This window comes from Osmerus mordax, chromosome 18 (assembly GCF_038355195.1).
Source record: "Osmerus mordax isolate fOsmMor3 chromosome 18, fOsmMor3.pri, whole genome shotgun sequence".
In the NCBI taxonomy this organism is placed as follows: Eukaryota; Metazoa; Chordata; class Actinopteri; order Osmeriformes; family Osmeridae; genus Osmerus; species Osmerus mordax.
Window position 1 is genome coordinate 2,395,938 of NC_090067.1, and position 18,191 is coordinate 2,414,128.

Here is an 18,191-nt window from a genome sequence, read left to right on the forward strand (position 1 = left end):
ACGGAGGCTGAGAGACGGAGGCTGAGAGACGGAGACTGAGAGACGGAGGCTGAGAGAATGAGACTGAGAGATGGAGACTGAGAGATGGATAGATTGAGAAATGGAGAGATTGAGAGATGGGGGGGGAGACTGAAAGAGGGAGACAGAGAGGTAGAGGGATAGAGTTCGGACGTTGAGAAATGGATAGATGTAGAGATGGAGAGAGGGATGGAGAAATGAAGGGATGTTAAGACGAGGAGAGGTGAAGGGACATGGAGAGATGGAGAGATGAAAGGACATGGAGAGATGGAGAGATGGAGAGATGAAAGGACATTGAGAGATGGAGAGATGGAGAGATGAAAGGACATTGAGAGATGGAGAGATGAAAGGACATGGAGAGATGGAGAGATGAAAGGACATGGAGAGATGGAGAGATGGAGAGATGGAGAGATGGAGAGATGGAGGGAGATGAGAGATGGATAGAAGGAGAGGTGGAGGGACATGAGAGATGGATAGAAGGAGAGGTGGAGGGACATGAGAGATGGATAGAAGGAGAGGTGGAGGGACATGAGAGATGGATAGAAGGAGAGGTGGAGGGACATGAGAGATGGATAGAAGGAGAGGTAGAGGGACATGAGAGATGGATAGAAGGAGAGGTGGAGGGAAATGATGAGGTGAAGGGAGATGGGAAATATGGATAGGTGGAGAAGTGAAGAGATTGAGGTGGAGAGATGGAAGGAGATGGTGAAGTTGAGGGATGGACAGCTGGTGAGGTGAAGAGATGTAGAGGATATCCCTCATTCTAGAACTTTCTCCCACGGTACTGCTATCCAGAGTTGGTAACAGAGAACAGGCCAAGTCTCCATAAGCCTCACAGCTGAGCTCTCACACACATTCTCACCATGGCACATACTCACACACATAATCACACAAACACTTTTACACATACACACAAGCTCTCTCTCGCACACACACACAATCACACTCCTTCACACACACACAGACCAGTAGTAGAGACAGCCTGTCATTTACAACAATCATCCCCAGATAAGACCTTTCTATTTGCAACTTCAGGAAAGTCTACCCCCCCTCCCCCCCCACCCAACCCTGAAAGACCTTACAACATTTGTGAGAATAGGGGGGGGGGGGGAGGGGGGGGAGGGGGCATAACTTATGCACCCCCCCACCTCCCTTCCGTCACCCCACTCCCCTTCCTCACAGGGCGCAATTTAACCCCACACCCCGATCCCCTGCCCCTCTCCCCTACTGAGAGAAGATGGGGAACGTCCTGCACCCCCTCCTCTCTCATGTAAAACTGCTGAACATCTGGCATCTGGCAAATACATCACTTCCCCCTCTGGCTCCTCACAATAGAGAGAGAGGGAGAGAGAGAGGGAGAGAGAGAGGGAGAGAGAGAGAGAGAGGGAGAGAGAGAGGGAGAGAGAGAGGGAGAGAGAGGGGGAGAGAGAGGGAGAGCGAGAGAGAGAGAGAGAGAGAGAGAGAGAGAGAGAGAGAGAGAGAGAGAGAGAGAGAGAGAGAGAGAGAGAGAGAGAGAGAGAGAGAGAGAGAGAGAGAGAGAGAGAGAGAGAAGCAGCCTGTGATGAGCACACAGCACTGACGACCAAATATGGATGAAGGATATGCATTGTTGTGGCTTGTATGGGTGGGTTGGTGTGTGTGTGTGAGTGTGTGTTGGCAGACCATTGTTACTCTGCCATCCTATGACTACATAACTATTTTGTCAGCCACATGTCACAATATCTCGGACCTCGTCCCCAGTGTAGGTTCTCACGGAAGTGAGTGTGGAGTGGGAGTCAATTTAGTATAATCCTCTGGTGAACTAGTGATCTGTGAAGCCACTGACCAGCACACTTTCTACATCTCCTCTCCTCCCCACTCCACTCCTCCTCTCCTCCTCTCCTCCCCACTCCACTCCTCCTCTCCTCCCCACTCCACTCCTCCTCTCCTCCCCACTCCACTCCTCCTCTCCTCCCCACTCCTCCTCTCCTCCCGTTTCATGATCAGCACTCCAGAATGGGGTCAGTTTTACAGAATTACCCCAATCCCAGTCCCAGCCTCAGTCACTGTTGGTAAAAAGTCATAAATTACTCAGAATCAGCTTAATGTACACTAATCTTCCCCTCTCTCTCACACACACACACACACACACACACACAGCCTTCCCTCATTATGACTGGGCTCCAATCGGCTTATCGTACGTTAAACCGGTCACTACAAGGTTTCTGTGGGAGCATGGGGAGTGTTTTTAGGCATGTTTGGCACTCAAACCCCTTTGGCAGGGGACACACACGCATGGAGAGGAGGAGGAGGGGAGGAGGAGGAGGGGAGGAGGAGGGGAGGAGGAGGGGAGGAGGAGGGGACAGTAAAGACCTCCTCTCCCTGACACGATCCCTTCTTTCCCTCCCCTCTCCCTTGCACCCTGTCCTCACACACACACACACTCGGCACATTCATTCAGGGCTCAGTTTGCGGTCTGAGCACTTACCTCTCTCCTCACACACACACACACACACACACACACTCTAGGAGTACCATGGCCAGGCTCACCCAGCTCCTCTGCCTGGCCACCGCTCTGCTCCTGCTGCCTCTCTGCTACAGTGAGTACCCTGGGTGTGTGTGTGTGCGTGTGTGTGTGTGTGCGTGTGTGTGTCAAGGAGAGAAAGACAAGGAATGAAATGGAAACAATTAGAAGCCAGAGAGAGAGAGCCTGTTGGTGTTGGCTAACATGGATTTATTTGTGTATAAATGTGTGTGTCTGTGCGTGTGTGTTGTGTGTGTTGGAGCACAGAGCAGAGCAGGTGTGTGTTTTCTGTTGTTGAGTTTTGGTTTGCACTGATCTAATGCCCATAAGATGGACATCATCTGTCAGACCAGTTGATCTAGAGAGCAGAAAGTTTGTTTTCCAGACATAGGCTGCAAGTCTGAACACGCACACACACTTTCATGCACACGCACACGCTCTCGCACACACACACACAAAACAGTACAGTTCAGAACTCGGTTCTAGGTTTTCCAGGTTCAGCAGGTTCTGCATGGTGCGGGGAACCTCGAGGGAACCATTGGCGATCCGTGGTTCCTCTCTAGCTCCCAGGAGAAGCCGGGATGTGGAACCGGCTGGTTGCGGTCAGTCGCTGGCCAGCTGTTTCATGTTGACATGTTTGTTAGAGGAGCATGGTCTGTCAGGATATCCTTGTCCTCTCCTCTTTTTTCTAACATCCCCATCTTCTCATCTCTCCTTTCCCCTCCTCAGTTCTTTACTTCTCTAACCTCCCCCCTCCTTCCCTCTCTAACCTCCCCCCTCTCCACCCACCCTCTCTAGCCTCCCCCCTCCGCACCCACCCTCTCTATCCTCCCCCTCTTGCCACCCCTGGTGAACAGGATTTCTGGTAGAAACACAGCATGAGTGAAAGGAAGAGTGGGGGAGATATGGACTGCAACTGAACAAAGGTGCAGGATGGAAAAGGAGAAGGCAAAAGTTCGAGAGAAGGAGGAGAGAAGAATAGGGGAGAGAGATGAGGGACGGGGAGAGCAAGGAAGAGAGAGCACGAGAAAGAGACTGGGAGAGAGAGAGAGAGAGAGAGGTAAAGCAAGGGAGAGCAAGAGACTGGGAGAGAGAGGGAGAGAGAGAGTGGGGGAGAGAGAGCAAGAGAGAGAGTGAAGGAGTGGGTAGCACCTCCATTCCCAGGCTCTCTTGTGTCTGTCAGTCCTCCAGCTCGTTAACCATGCAGGCCCCTCAGCCCTGAATGAAAACCATGTGCTGCTCTGAAGAACACGGTAACATGAGAGACCCGAGGAGAGACCAGGAGGAGAGACCAGGAGAGACCACAGAGGAAGAGAGACTAGGAGGAGAGACCAGGAGGAAGAGAGACCAGGAAAGACCACAGAGGAAGAGAGACTAGGAGGAGAGACCAGATGGAGGAAAGACCAGCAAGGAAGAGAGACGAGGAGCCATAAGGAGGATTTGGAGGATGTTAAGACACAACTCAAACTAATCCCCGTTTTTTTCTGTGTTGTAGTACGGCTGCAGTAAGTGTGCCATCGTGGGGCTGTAGTTGAGGTCAGGACCCATGCTGGCTTCATGTGGCTGCCAGCCAGCTCTCCCTACTGGGACCAGGGCTGAGACACGGACTGACTGACACACTGGAACAACACACTGGAAACCTCTACAGGCAGAGAGGAGATTGATAAGAGAGGGATGAACTTGTCCAGACACATCCTGCACACAAGCTGCATTAATGCTGGTCTCTCCCTACCGATTGTCGCTTGACTCCCCTGTCAGTCACACAGGCATAGTACTTTGGCCTGGTGGGAAATGGAAAGGCAGATATTCAGATCGCAACGTTCCGGTCGAATGTTACAGCTGGGATGTTCAGGTTCGAATGTTAAGTTGAGAATGTTCATACTGGAAGGTTCCATGTAGAATGTTCTGTTGGGAATGTCCAGACAGGAATTTCGAGTCTCCAGTGTTCAGGCTCCCCCAGGGAAAGGTTCCATAGAGTTGGCGGTCACCCAGAAGTAGATTTCTCAACCTGACAAGCTAGTAGGCAATCATGTTCTAATGAAACACAGAGGAGCAGAACAAGCACAGACCTAAACACTAGTGAGAGAGTGGGGGAGGAGAGGAGAGCAGAGGAGGAAGAGAAGAGGGGAGAGGAGAGGTAGAGAAGGAGGAAGTGGAACATTGTGATGGTGTTTTGACAAAGCTTGTGTGACTTTATTAAAGCAACCTGCAGTGGGAGGGGGGGGGGACGAAAGCTGCTCTCCAGCAGAAGTATGTGTGAACATGTTCACCTCTGAGTGCAGCCCTGAACCCTAACCACAACCATAAGTCAGTTTGTGGAGGTTCCCTCACCATATCATCTATAGAGGGCTGGGCTCCTTTCGAAATACTGTCTGGTTTACGTCACATAACCCTTTGGGACATTTGTAAAAACCTAAACAACATGTACATTAGACATAAAGTATATACGATGGAGATACAAGGGGTGGGTATAGCTCAGTGGTAGAGGGTGTGATTACTGGACTTGCTGGCTGATTACTGAGCTTGCTGTCTGACTGGCTGGTTACTGGATTTGCTGGATGATTACCGGACTTGCTGACTGACTTGCTGCCTGATTACTGAGCTTGCTGACTGTCTGGTTGCCAATTCAGGAGCTTTTTATAGAAGCAGCAAATCATGCCCTGTCTAATACATGGCATTAAATGGTTCACACAGCCTGAGTGTGTGTAGACCCCTACTGACTGGAATTATTTCCCTGATTTCACTCTGTGGGTTACTTCATGGTGAGTGGAAAAAACGATGCGTTTACAGTCTCACCCTGTAGATTAGCACCTGCAGCCATCTGTACCATGACCAGACTGACTGACTTTCTGGGTGGCTGGCTGACTGCAGACTGACTGAGTGAGTGAGTGACTAGCTGGTCGACTGATTGACTGACTGCCTGGTTGACAGCAGCTCAGACACATGTCACACACGTCTTATTTTGATTGGTGCACGACTTTGTACAGCACTGGTTGTTTGAAAACGTGCCTTTTAAATAAATGGACTTGACCTGACCTAGACTATTGTTGTCTCTATGTTGGTCTGTCAGATCCAGACTGATCTGGTTAAGCTTGTCTTGATGAAACTAGAGCTGTCTGTCTCACCTGAGGGATTCTGATTGGTGCCGTCTGAGGACGAGACCTTTCACTTCCTGCCCGGCGCTGTGACCTCTGACCTCCACGGCCGGACATACAGCTGCTGACTAACGGACAAGGACTCCACTTGAGAGAGAGAGAGAGAGACATTGAGAGAGAAAGGAAAATAAAGGGAGGGAGAGAGGGAAACAAAGAGGGAGGGTAAAAGAAAGGATGAGACTAATACATCAGTCTCATCTCTGACACGATATGACTCACGAGTCACAACCTCCTCCTCATTGGTCTGTTCCAGTGATCAGATGACCTGGGGGAGGGCAGTGTTGATTGGCTGTCGTCCAGGGCTGATAGGACAGTGGGAAGACTGCTTCATGAAAACATATTGTTTAAATGTCCTGTTCAGAGTGACTCACAGATACAAAACTGCTCTCATCACTTCTCCCAGTCTATTTGGTAGCACTCCCTTATATACACACACACACACACACACACACACACACACACACATACATCCTCCCACACACCAAAAAGAACGATAATTTCCTTGGAGACAGCTTCACTAGGCTGGGATCAGTCAGCTTGGTTCAGCGCCAGACCACATCCCACACACACTAACCCACACACACATGCATACACACACACACACACACACGACACAGTTTTACTGGAGGTTGAGGACCCACTGACCCAGTCTCTGTGTGTGTGGACTCCAGGTGTGTGCGTGATCATAGTGAGTATGTGTAATCTGGATGTGTGTGTGTGTGTGTGTGCAGGTGAGGAGGACCAGGACTACGACATGACCACACAGGACTATGGAGATTACAACGCCACCTTCGACTACAGCTTCTACAGTAGGTCCAAAACCTCTATATATCAGCTATCCATACCTTATACTATAGACCAGGGGTCCCCAAACTACGGCCCACGGGCCGAATATGGCCCCGCCCACACATTCGGACCGGCCCTCTGAACAATGCCAGAGACATATTTTTGACATTTTAAATAGGCCTATATGTCTTAATCATATCATATCTGTATTTGATAATGAAGGTTGGCTTTCAAACAAAAATTTCCCTTAATTATTACATTTACATTTATTCATTTAGCAGACGCTTTTATCCAAAGCTATTATTAACTATAATTATTAACGCAAAAAAAATATTTGTTAGATTCACCCGCCAACAGAATGGTACATTCAATATAACGTTCCATCATTCAATAATAAACTGATCTTGCATAATAAATACATTTAAAATCATAATAAATCTCCACAATAATACTGGTAGTCAATCCGGCCCATGTAATTCTTTGTGACAGACCGACCCGGCCCCATATTAAGAAAAAATAAATTATCTGGCCCTTGCAGAAAAAGGTTTGGGGACCCCTGCTATAGACCCTAACCCTGTCCTTAACCTTTAACCCTTGAATCATAATATTCAATAGGACATACATGATAAGACATTATTTGCTACACTGTTTATAGATTGTATTTCTAACTGTAACTATGACAACATAACTCCTGACCCTAACCTTGACCTCTATGTCCTGAGCTGAACCTTAACCTCTGCCTCCCGCAGGCAACAGCAGCACCGAGGACCTGGACAAGTTCCTGAGTGAAAGTGAGGAAGAGGAGGACGAGGAACCGGAAGTGGTGGATGAAGAGTTAGAGGTCACAACCATAACAACTGTAGCCGGGTCTATGGTAGGTTATCCCTTGTGCTGCCTTCGGGTCACAATGACCCGAAGGTTCACAACGACCCATTGTTGTGCTGCGACAACTTTACCCAATGCAAAAACAAATAAAAAGCATTTTCTTTTAACCGTCGGGCTGTGGGGGGTGTGAGACAGCCCGACGGTTAAAAGAAAATGCTTCACTTTATTTTTTATGAGGTAAAGTTGTCACAGCACGTGGGGTGGTCACAATTACCCGAAGATAACACAAGGGTTATATAACAAACACATATATATATACATACGCACATACAAACACACACACACTCACATATACACTAACATACATATACACGCACCAAGCCCGTAGCCAGCCTAGTGGAAGGAGGGGTTTACAAAATGAGTGGACCTTTTTTCAGTTTTTTCAGAGTGGACCCAGAGCCCCCCTTGTCTACGGGCATGGGCGCACACACACACACATGCACACCCTCCTCTGCATATAGAGCTGTGTTGTTCAGGCTGAGAGTCTTGAAGTTACCATGGTGCACTGGAGCAACAGATGTCCATGAGTATATATAACACAGAGGTTAATTAACAAAGCAACACTATATCTTTAGCTGGTGTGTGTGTGTGTGTGTGTGTGTGTGTGTGTGTGTGTGTGTGCGCGTGTGCATGTGCATGTGTGTGGTGGGTAAATCATTTGAGTGCAGGCTACATTCATATGGAGTCACTGGTGCAATCCCACAAACGGAAGTGAAAACATAATAGGATTTGTTTGGTAATTTGGAAATAGGTTGCACAGTTTGTCTTTCAACTACACTTGCAAAATCCGCGATGGGACTGAGCTCGAATAGCTTCGGCGACTTTTTATAGTACAAAATCGCTGTCAATCAAAAGGAGATGCAGTCTTTCAACAGACCCTCCAATCATCACGCAGAAGCCCGGCGTCCAGGCCAGCCCACTCCTCCATTCACCCCCAGAGACGCTGAGCGTCCAGGGCGGGACATAATCGCAGCATTTATCCAATGACCGTATAGTTGCGAAGCACTGAAAAAAACTGTTCAAAGCAGCCACATTGAAGTCCATGGACGCTAAGCTTCAACAGGGAAATGCACTGTTACGCTAGGGGAAAGCATGAGAAGGAAATCGAGTCAGTCTACTTTGTAGCTGATTCTGAACAAAATCGTCTTCGAGATGAACGTGTTCTAACGCATTTAAAATGTTAACACAATAGTAAATATTTGACCATTAATTTTTGGACATTTTAGGGGAAGCCGAGCTTCCCTTGCAGTCTTAAAGAAATCGCCACTGCTTTGAAGTCTTTGCATTACGAGCATGCCTATAGACTGAACATGTCATCATCATTTTCACAAATGTGTGTTTTGTATGTTTACACTGAGACGATAACAGTGTCGTTTTCAAAAACGTCCACTTTGAAACCCGTTTAAAGGCCAGAAAACGCAGTTGTCGTGTAAACAAACAACCGCATAAAAGGTTTTCCGTGTTTAGTTGAAAGCAAACGGCCCCTTAGTCAGGGGACCCTGGTTTGATCCCAGCAGTGGGCAAGTGAGGGAGGAAGCCATACTGTGACGAGTAATACCATGACACCTTGCCACATGTAGTCCAACAAATAATCAAGGACCCCGAGTGCATAGCTCCAACTGTTTTTGTTTCCACAGGCCCCCAGGACCTCCTCAGCCTCTGCTAGTCTGCTGTTCTCAGTGGCACTGACCCTTCACCTTCTGCCCAGACTATGAGAGACTGGTGGTGCTTTAAGACACACACACTCACACTGAGGTGAGTCTTATACACACACAGACACACACACAGACACTCACTCACCGAGGCGAGTCTTACACACACACTAAGATGAACCTTACGCACACGCACACACATTCACTGAGGTGAGTCTAACACACGTATGCACAGACACACACACTTTGGTGGGACTTACGCACGCACACGCACGCGCGTGCGCACACACACACACACACCACACACAAACTGACTTGGTTCTTCTGCGTTCTAAACGGAGGGTCTGGTGCTCCTTCCTAGCAGCAGAGGGCGCCCCACTCAAGACCACAACGACCAGGCACACATCTGCAGGAAAACAGCATCTAGATCAGAAAGGACTTATTGGTTAACAATGTAACTGATATTCTCGTGTTTTGTGCTGATCATTAATTCATTTGTTGATGATTTCAATGATATTCTTGTTTTCCATTTCAGGTATTTTTGGGGTCTACGTGTGGGGGCGGAGTCTACAGGTCTGAATGGTGATAGCCCCTCCCCCTGTGACTACCTGGGGGGCGTTTCACCTTTACACTGTGAACTTTGAACTTTGACCTATGCACAGCGACCGCTCACAATGACCTCCTGCTCTGCAAACCTGGGACCCGAAGCACACACATCACTGCCAAAGAGCACCAATAGTCACAGTGAAACCACATCCTTATTTATCATGACATATACCTTATTTTTTTTACTGTATGAAGACACACAAACCCACACACACTTACAACCACAGACATGCAAGACACACACACAGCACTCTCACGTATGGAACACCCAAGCACACACGACAGCAGACGGAACACAGCAGTCTCAGAGCACAACATGGGAAAACAACGTACCATTTGTTTTTCAGTCAGGAGAAGGAGGTTTAGATGAGGTAGAGATATCAGAGCCACACGGATGGAGAGAGATGGGGGCGAGAGAGCATGAAAAAAAAAGAGAGAGAGAGAGAGAGAGAGAGAGAGAGAGAGAGAGAGAGAGAGAGAGAGAGAGAGAGAGAGAGAGAGAGAGAGAGAGAGAGAGAGAGAGAGAGAGAGAGAGAGAGAGAGAGAGAGAGTGAACGATGGACTTCCAAAAGTGACGGCTCCAGTCAGGGCTGTTTGTGGTCGCGGGCTGTAATGACAAAGCGAGTTTGAGACGTCATGTTTGCCGTGGTTGTGGCACAGTGCTGTTGATCAGTCTGCCACAGGTCATGGGATTTTCCACATCGAGGAACTGTGTCTATTTCTAGAGAGAGACCACCTGGCAACGGATCCTTTGAGAAGACAGGGAACGGTGTGAAACTCTCAGCGCCTAACGCCGTAAATGTGTCAGCGAGGCGGTTCTGCACGAGTGCTCCGTCCCCTGTCGTGTTCCGGGGCGTCCGAGACCACGGAGGGGTGCGCTGGTAATGAAGCTCGGAGCCTCCCTCCGTGTCACCTGCTGTGTGTGTGTTTGTTTGTCTGCTGACTGTGAGATCCGCACGGCTGGCACTTTCCCTCAAGAGCAAACAGGCACTTCTGCGTCACCCCCCCCCTCCCCCCCATCATCTCGCTCATCTTATCTTTTCCTGCCCCCCCATTCCCTCTATTTCACTCACGACCACAGTACCTTCAAGCCTTCCGCCCTCCATCTCCTATTCCCCCCCGAGCAAGCCACCATTTTAGGCATGGTTTTATACGTTTAATAAGTATGTCTAAAAACTGTGTGTATAAATGAGTCCAGGTTCCTCCAGACTGTCTGAACTACACCAGGTCTTTTCTGCAGGACCATGAGACAATGCTGGGAATCAGAGCAGTGACACATACATACATTTACACAAACAGTTTATTACTGGTTGAGAAATATTTGTAATAAAATCTGGAAGAAATGTCTGTCATTATTGAGTTTTATACCATTCATGGCTATTTTTTATTTTATCACTGTCACTTTAGAAAAGGTTTAAGTGTTAATCTCTTCTAAGGTGTTTCAAAACATAAATAAAGGTACATTGCGTTCATTATCTTAACTTTGCAGATGCTTTATCCAAAGCAACATACAGATTTAGAAAGGGAACAGCAGAAACTGTGAGATCAGAAGTGCATAGTTCCAGTTGTGTTTCAGTGGTCATATTCAAGGCAATGTCAGTGCAAAAGCAAGCTACTCTTTCTACGCTGTGATCATGAACACGGGCAAGGCTGCGGTCATCCTACTCTCTGATGTCATCTTACTACAGAATTTGAAAAGACACTTGTAAATGCATGCCAATCCAGGTACAGTTAGACAAGTATTACAGTTTTTCCCCATTGCTTTGGCTCATTTCATGAAACAGAAATGACATTCTCAAAACAACACGTGCAAACCTCCAAACCACTGGGCACTTGTTCACAACCGATTGGAATTTTTCATTCCTTTAATCAAATTGCAATTGTATTAGCACATCCTCGTAAATGACAAGTGCAATTGCCTACAGTTTGCACACATTTCAAATGATTTAGCACATCTTTGAAACGGTTAAGTACAATTGCCTTCAGTTAGGCCAATTACCAATTGAATATATCTTGCTGGTATAAACTGACTGTTGCTTCTCAGTCAAGTGGTTATTCTCTGCAAAACATGTTGGCATAATTTCCTTGTGTACATCATCACCTGCACAATAGTTCACTCCACTGTCAAAATCTTTCAGGCACATAATACCATGAAAAACATCATGGTATATACTGTAATATGGATCTCTTGGATCATCTGCTTACAGTCTTTGTTCTTGGACCGCCTGCACTCCGATCTTATCCCTCTACATAAGAGGGGTTTGGTAGGGCCTCACTTGCATACATTTGTCATTGTGTGGGACAATGTAAGCTTCCACCGTGGCCCACTCATCAGGGTTCACTGCCCATCCAAGAATGCTGATGGTGCTCTTATCACCTTACTCCCCATTCCTCAATCCTATCGAGAAGTTTTTTTTTGCATGGAGGTGGAGGGTCTATGAGCATCGGGCTCAAAACCAGAGGTCCCTGCTCCAGGCAATGGATGCTGCTTGTGATGATGTCACAGCAGATCAGTGTAGGGGATGGTTGCAGCATGCACAACGATTCTTCCCCTGTTGCAGGAGTGAGGACGACAACTAGTGAAACTCCAGCTTTGCTTTACTTTCTTACTGTATGTGTTGTTAGTGTAGGTTATACATAATGTTAGTTTTGATGTTCTTATTGTATGACAGTATATTGTGCTGTACATGTTTCCTGTTACAGTAACCACGATGTATGGCAATTACAGTAATAATTTCCATAGCAGTGTGAGTGCAATATGTGATGTGAAACCTTGTAGGCTACTCTTGAATTACTGTAATCTTTTTTCTGTTTGATACACATTTACATTTTATATTTATTCATTTAGCAGACGCTTTTATCCAAAGTGACTTCCAAGAGAAAGCTTTACAAAAGTGCATAGGTCAATGATCATAAACAACGAGTTAGCCCAAAAAACATTGTGGGTAGCCAAAACATGAAGCATACATTGTGAAAAGCAAATAAGTGCCAATGGGAAGAAACATAAGAGCATGTAGTTACTAAACAAGTTACAATTACATGTAAGCAACATGAACCTCACAAGTGCACCTTTAGGAAAGTGTACCTGTAGGAAAGCAAGCAACAATACGTAATATAATTCACAGCGAGTACAACAAGTTACAGTAAATCAGTTAGAACTAACCAACAAGAGCAACAAGTCCCTCAATAAGTGTCATTGTGTTCCTGGAGGAAACTAACATCAGGTCCAGCAAATCAATCCTAAGTACCTTTGTACTCCCTGTAAGGATGACATATCTCAGCAGGCAGGCCGGAAAGAGTCACGACAATTATAAAAAGGGTTGACTCGGTTTTACGTAACACATGTCCATGCAGTGTTAAATCCCACAGCTACAGAGATCAATTCTTTAACTCCATATTGCTTTATAATATCAATATCGATAAGGAGATGTGGATGTTACAGTTTTTTTCAAATGCTTACACACATTTGTTTTACTTGTCCTCTTTTTTTCAAAACTTAACTCACAAATCCAACAACTGCACACACAATATGCCAAATGCCTCGCTTCTCTTGCTAAATGAAGCACTGCAATCAAAATATCACAAACACGTCTCAAAAGCAAACATTTGTCTCATGTTGCAAACACTTTTACCATTATACTACATTTTTGGATATATCATATACACAGTTATTCAAAACCTAAAGCTCTTCTTTCATGAGATACTATGTACATTTCTGTACAAGATTGTAAGTAAATGGCAGAGATGCTGAAAAATTCATGGTAAACATGAAAACAAGATTGAAACCAAACTTAGTATTTTTTACTATACAGTTTTTCTCGATTGGTTACACACATTTTCTGAATGCATACCTCATACTCTCCGAACTCTACACACAAATCAAAAAAAGACACACACAATGGGCAAAACCCCTCACTTCTCCTGCAAAATTAAACTTAACATTCAAAACAATGTTATTTAATCTCAAAATGGTATTTTGTTTTCAAATGACAAACACAAACCATCATATGAATAGACATTTATAAGAACCATTTGAACACTGATGTTCTCAATGTAAAACACTATGATGAATGGAAAACACTTCTTCTTCATTCATCATAGTGAGTTAGGCCTTTTTTTGTTCAGTGTTACACTTACTGTACCACAGACAGTACATACATAAGTGTGTTGTAAAATATTTGAGAATATTGTTTTTATACTCAGAACACAGAAATACACGGTAACAAATATATTTTACGTATTTTTCCCAGAAAAACAATGTACACAGTGTACATCCCAACCAACACAAAGTTGTTCATACAGTGGTCTACATACAAAACAACAGAATAATTTACTGTACAGTGTATAGAGTTACATTATTAGTATTTTTCTTTGTATTTGCCGTAATGTTATGGCGTTATTTTCTAGGACCATGTTCATGATTTCAGTTTCCTGTTCAGAAGACAAAAGACGTTCCCGACCACCTTGTGTTGGTAATCTTTCAGTTCTGCCAAACAAAAAGTAAAATACTGTAAATACTGTGTAGGAATACAAAGTAGGAATACATTTCCAAATACTTGAAACATACTTTATTTTTACAGTCCTACAGAACAGTCCACAGGCAATACTGTACTACTGTTCTCATTGAGTACTGTATTGATATGCAGTAGGCCTACTGCAATTTTGTAGTGAGAGTAGATTTCTTACCTATTCTCATTTCGGAAAGTCCGGATGATGGATGCTACAGTGTACCTGCTCAAATTTGGCTGTACTCTTTGCCCAGCCTCCCTCATTGTTAGACCATGGTTGACCACATGCTCAACCAAAGCGGCTCGGATCTCATCAGAGATTATGGTCCTTGGCCTTCCTCATCCTCGTCCTCCCCGTCCTCTTACTCTCACTCCTCTGCCTCTGCCTCTGTTTCCAATGTTGGCATCCATTGCTCAAAAACAGAAAAGGTCACCTGTTGCCCGTTTATGCTAAAGCTCTGATTGCTAATTGTAAAACTGTGTGACAGGTGTTTGTCCATGCGATGAGTCGTGCGTATTTGAATGGCAGTGTGTTCCTTGTGAAAACAAAAGATTTTCTTCATGAAAATTGTGCCAAATGCAAAGAATTGTGTGTAGTGTTTTGAAAAAAGTGTGTTTTAGAACTGCAATTTGAGTGTAAAGCAGGAATTGTGCTTGTAGTTTAGCAGAATTGGTTCATGGGGTTGGTGCATGAGTTACATGTTGTGGTCATTGTGTCTCAAGTAACAGTATTTGTGTGTAAACAATTGAGAAAAACTGTAAACATGTGTGGTTGTGAATACAGTATTACACAGTACAAAAGAAAGAGTGTAGTAGGACAAAAAACCTAATTTTGAAAAAGGTGATTACGGAATGGTGTGTCTGTGTGTGCCATGAACTGTAGCATACAGTAATATATACTATTTTCGACAATATAGTCAGAATGTCTTCTTACAGTCACTGTACTGTTGCACGGTATGATACAGTAATCCACCAGACTGTGACCAATCATGCAGTGCACTGCAGTCAATGGATGCATGGGTGCTAAAATATATGTTTGTGTGTAGTATACCGTGTGTTGTGCTGAAACAGCCATTATGTGTACATTAGAACATGTGTATGTTACAGTATATTGTTACAAACCTATTATCTTTTCTACAGTAAAGGTTCAAATTAGGCTATTTATAGGCCTATTCCAAAGCCATGATTGGTTGGTGTTGAGTAAAGCAATGAGTGTTTGCACATGTGAGGAGTTAGTGTAAGGCACTGATGAATTAGTGTGGCATTTTGATTGGTTGTGTTTGAAAAAGGAAATCAAGATGCTTCCTGTTAGAATGTTGTGTGTTACCTGGAGAATTGTGTGTTGTGCAAAAAGTGTTTTATGAAATTGAAAACTGAGTCAAAGGCCCAAAATGTGCGTATGGTTTTGCAGATTTGAGGTGTGGTTCTGGTGTTTGAGTGTCAGGTTTCAGAAATTGTGTGAAAAGTAAGGAATTTGTGTGTAAGCATTTGAAAAAAACTGTAAGTACTGTGGTGTCTGGTGAAAATATCCTGAATACTGCATACAGCAGAAACAATCCTTCATCTGACATTTAGATGTTACCCATATTTGTGAGAGAGAGAGTATGTGTGTGTGAGAGTGTTTGTGAGTGAGCGTGTGTATGTCTAAGTGTGTGTGTGTGTGTGAGAGAGCGTGTGCACAAGCGCGTGCGCGCATGTGTGTGCACAGAGGTGTGTGTGCACACAGGGATACCACGCACCCAAGGCTGCAACTCACTGACGGACTGTTGCAGCGCATGAATATCAAATCCCAATCACGTTTCATTTCTGTGGCGTCTTCTCTCCAGGCAACACCACCGATCCCAGGATGTGTCCTCTTCCAGACCTGGCCTGAACCTTCACAAAAGGCAAGACTGGGCTAACCTGGGGTGGGACAAACAAGTAGAGAAAGGAAGAGAGGAGCCATTCAGAGAGAATATGACACATCAAGATAATAAAGGAAAGGCTTTGGGCGGCTGCTCACAAACTCAGGATCCTGAAAGACCAGAATGTTCTCTATCGCATGAAGCTGGCTTCACTAACAATATCTCATCTAAATGGTGTCGTCTCCACAGAAACCTCCACGGTAAGAACATGAGGTCATCCTGCCTCAGGTAAACGGCATTGAGGGATGCTGAGAGAAAATGTTTCATGTTTCCTGTGTCCAGGCAGCCAGGCAGTCAGCATGACCCAACGACACACACCTACAACCTGTTGGAACCCGTATCTTTTTTTTTTTTTTTTTTTTTGGCCGGGCCGTCTAAATTATTCATGATGGTGTCAGCGCGGGGGTCGGAGGTCAGGGGAGCAGACAGGAAGGGACGAGGCAGAACGAGGCATTTCTAAACAAACACAGACTAGGCTGGAGTCAGGAGAGATGAGCCAGTGAGATATGACACAGCACACCTCTCTGCTGAACCTGCTCTCTTCTCACTCAGAACACAACCAGAACCATTAGAATATGAACAGCAGCTATCGTAATACTGCGTCTTTTAACACGTGCAGAAAGAGAATGAGAATGTGTTAGATAAGTCTTGCCCTCTGTGTGAGATGCCCTCTGTGTGACTTCTTAACTTCTGGGTCTCTGGTACAAAACTTCACAGACATTATCGATCAATCTCTAGGACTCTCACAAACAAATAAACATATATAAACACACCAACACACACAAACACACAGACATAAACACACAAACACCTGCACGCACACACATTATATATATCAAAATATAACTTGACATGGCAGAGCATAAATTAACATTTGTGGTGTACAAATGCCATGGCATTCAAGCTGCCAAGACCGAGCAGATAAGGTTGTGTACTCCTGTTAGAGGTACAGCTTCCTGACATTTATGGAACACTTCTCTACTCTGGACAGCACAGTTAGCTTGCCTCCCTTTAGCTGCGTGATACAACTGTGAAAAGAAATCCATTCCACCACGGAATGCACGGAAACAGCCAGTTAGAAGTGAGAGGGGAGGAACTTGATGTTAAAGGACGGGGCTTGAAGACCTGAGCAAGTCTTGGACTGGAGGGATGAGACAGGCTGGCTCGCGTAACGATAAGCCATCAGATTCGACATGTTCTATCGCTGTCTAACAAAAACAGGCCTACACGGCTTTGACGCATGTTATGGCCTGACCAGACAAACTCAAGTGAAAGATCACAATAGGCCTCATTTAAAGACGGAGCTCAAACTAAGATTTGAATAATCTTAAGAACTACGTGCACTTCCTGAGAATATAATATTCAACTATTTAAGTTCACTTTGCTAAGGTGTATTGGTGTTTAGTGAATACAAGTGAAAGTTAAAAGTTTTTCCTGAGTGGCATCTTCGATACTGTGTCTTATTCACACAAATGACAGATAACAGATGGAAAAGACAAAACCAAGGTATGTGGCAGGAAACTGTGTCAGTCTCCAGGGTTATTTTGTTTTTCGCATTCATATTTTGATGTTTCAAACCTGAAGAATTAGTTTAAGCTTGATTAGGTGTAACAGGATAAACATTTAAGTTACGTTACTTTAATACTGTATGCTATAGTATATACTACAGGTTAGAACTATAACCATGATGAAGACAATGATCGTATTACTATGGGTTCTGACTTATCTGGCTTGTTTACACAGTGGAAGTGTCAGTACACATTTCTATTCCAGCATTCTACAACGGAGGCAGTTGATTCTGTCCCGCTAACAACGCGACCGCAATAATGCTATGTGGCCTCCAAGATCAAGATAAAGCTCTCTGCAATTTATTTTTGATTTCCTGTCTCTGAGAATGCTACAGATACACTCAGCCCCTGGATGGTGGGCGGGGAGGGGGTGGGTGGGGTCACAATGTATCACGGCCCAGACCCGGTCTGCGTCATTGCACAGATCATCATCCTCAGCGTCCTCTGTCCTCATCCCTTCTGTACCAATCATGAAGACAGCACATTGGCAATGTGCTGTCTTCATCCCTTCTGTACCAGAGAATCAAAGCTTATCGCCATCTCTCCATCTCTACTGCTGCTTGTGCATGTGTGGGATCGGGCCAACAAAAGGACCAGAAGATGATA

At 45.2% G+C, this 18,191-nt stretch overlaps 1 protein-coding gene across 1 annotated transcript; it reads left to right on the forward strand.

Annotated features, from left to right (window-relative positions):
* The first annotated feature begins 2,474 nt into the window (after positions 1–2,474).
* si:ch211-191i18.2 (uncharacterized protein LOC564095 homolog) lies at positions 2,475–11,060 on the forward strand. The gene is made up of 5 exons (XM_067255267.1): positions 2,475–2,597; positions 6,408–6,485; positions 7,212–7,336; positions 8,985–9,102; positions 9,535–11,060. Exons 1-4 carry the CDS (start codon positions 2,534–2,536, stop codon positions 9,060–9,062), a joined length of 345 nt encoding a protein of 114 aa, XP_067111368.1. The 5' UTR covers positions 2,475–2,533; the 3' UTR covers positions 9,063–9,102; positions 9,535–11,060.
* Positions 11,061–18,191: the final 7,131 nt, after the last annotated feature.

Coding starts and splice junctions, on each gene's coding strand:
- si:ch211-191i18.2 (XM_067255267.1), top strand. CDS start 2,534: ATGGCCAGGCTCACCCAGCTCCTCTGCCTGGCCACCGCTCTGCTCCTG. Junction 2,598..6,407: donor CCTGCTGCCTCTCTGCTACA/GTGAGTACCCTG, acceptor GTGTGTGTGCAG/GTGAGGAGGACCAGGACTAC. Junction 7,337..8,984: donor CAACTGTAGCCGGGTCTATG/GTAGGTTATCCC, acceptor TTGTTTCCACAG/GCCCCCAGGACCTCCTCAGC.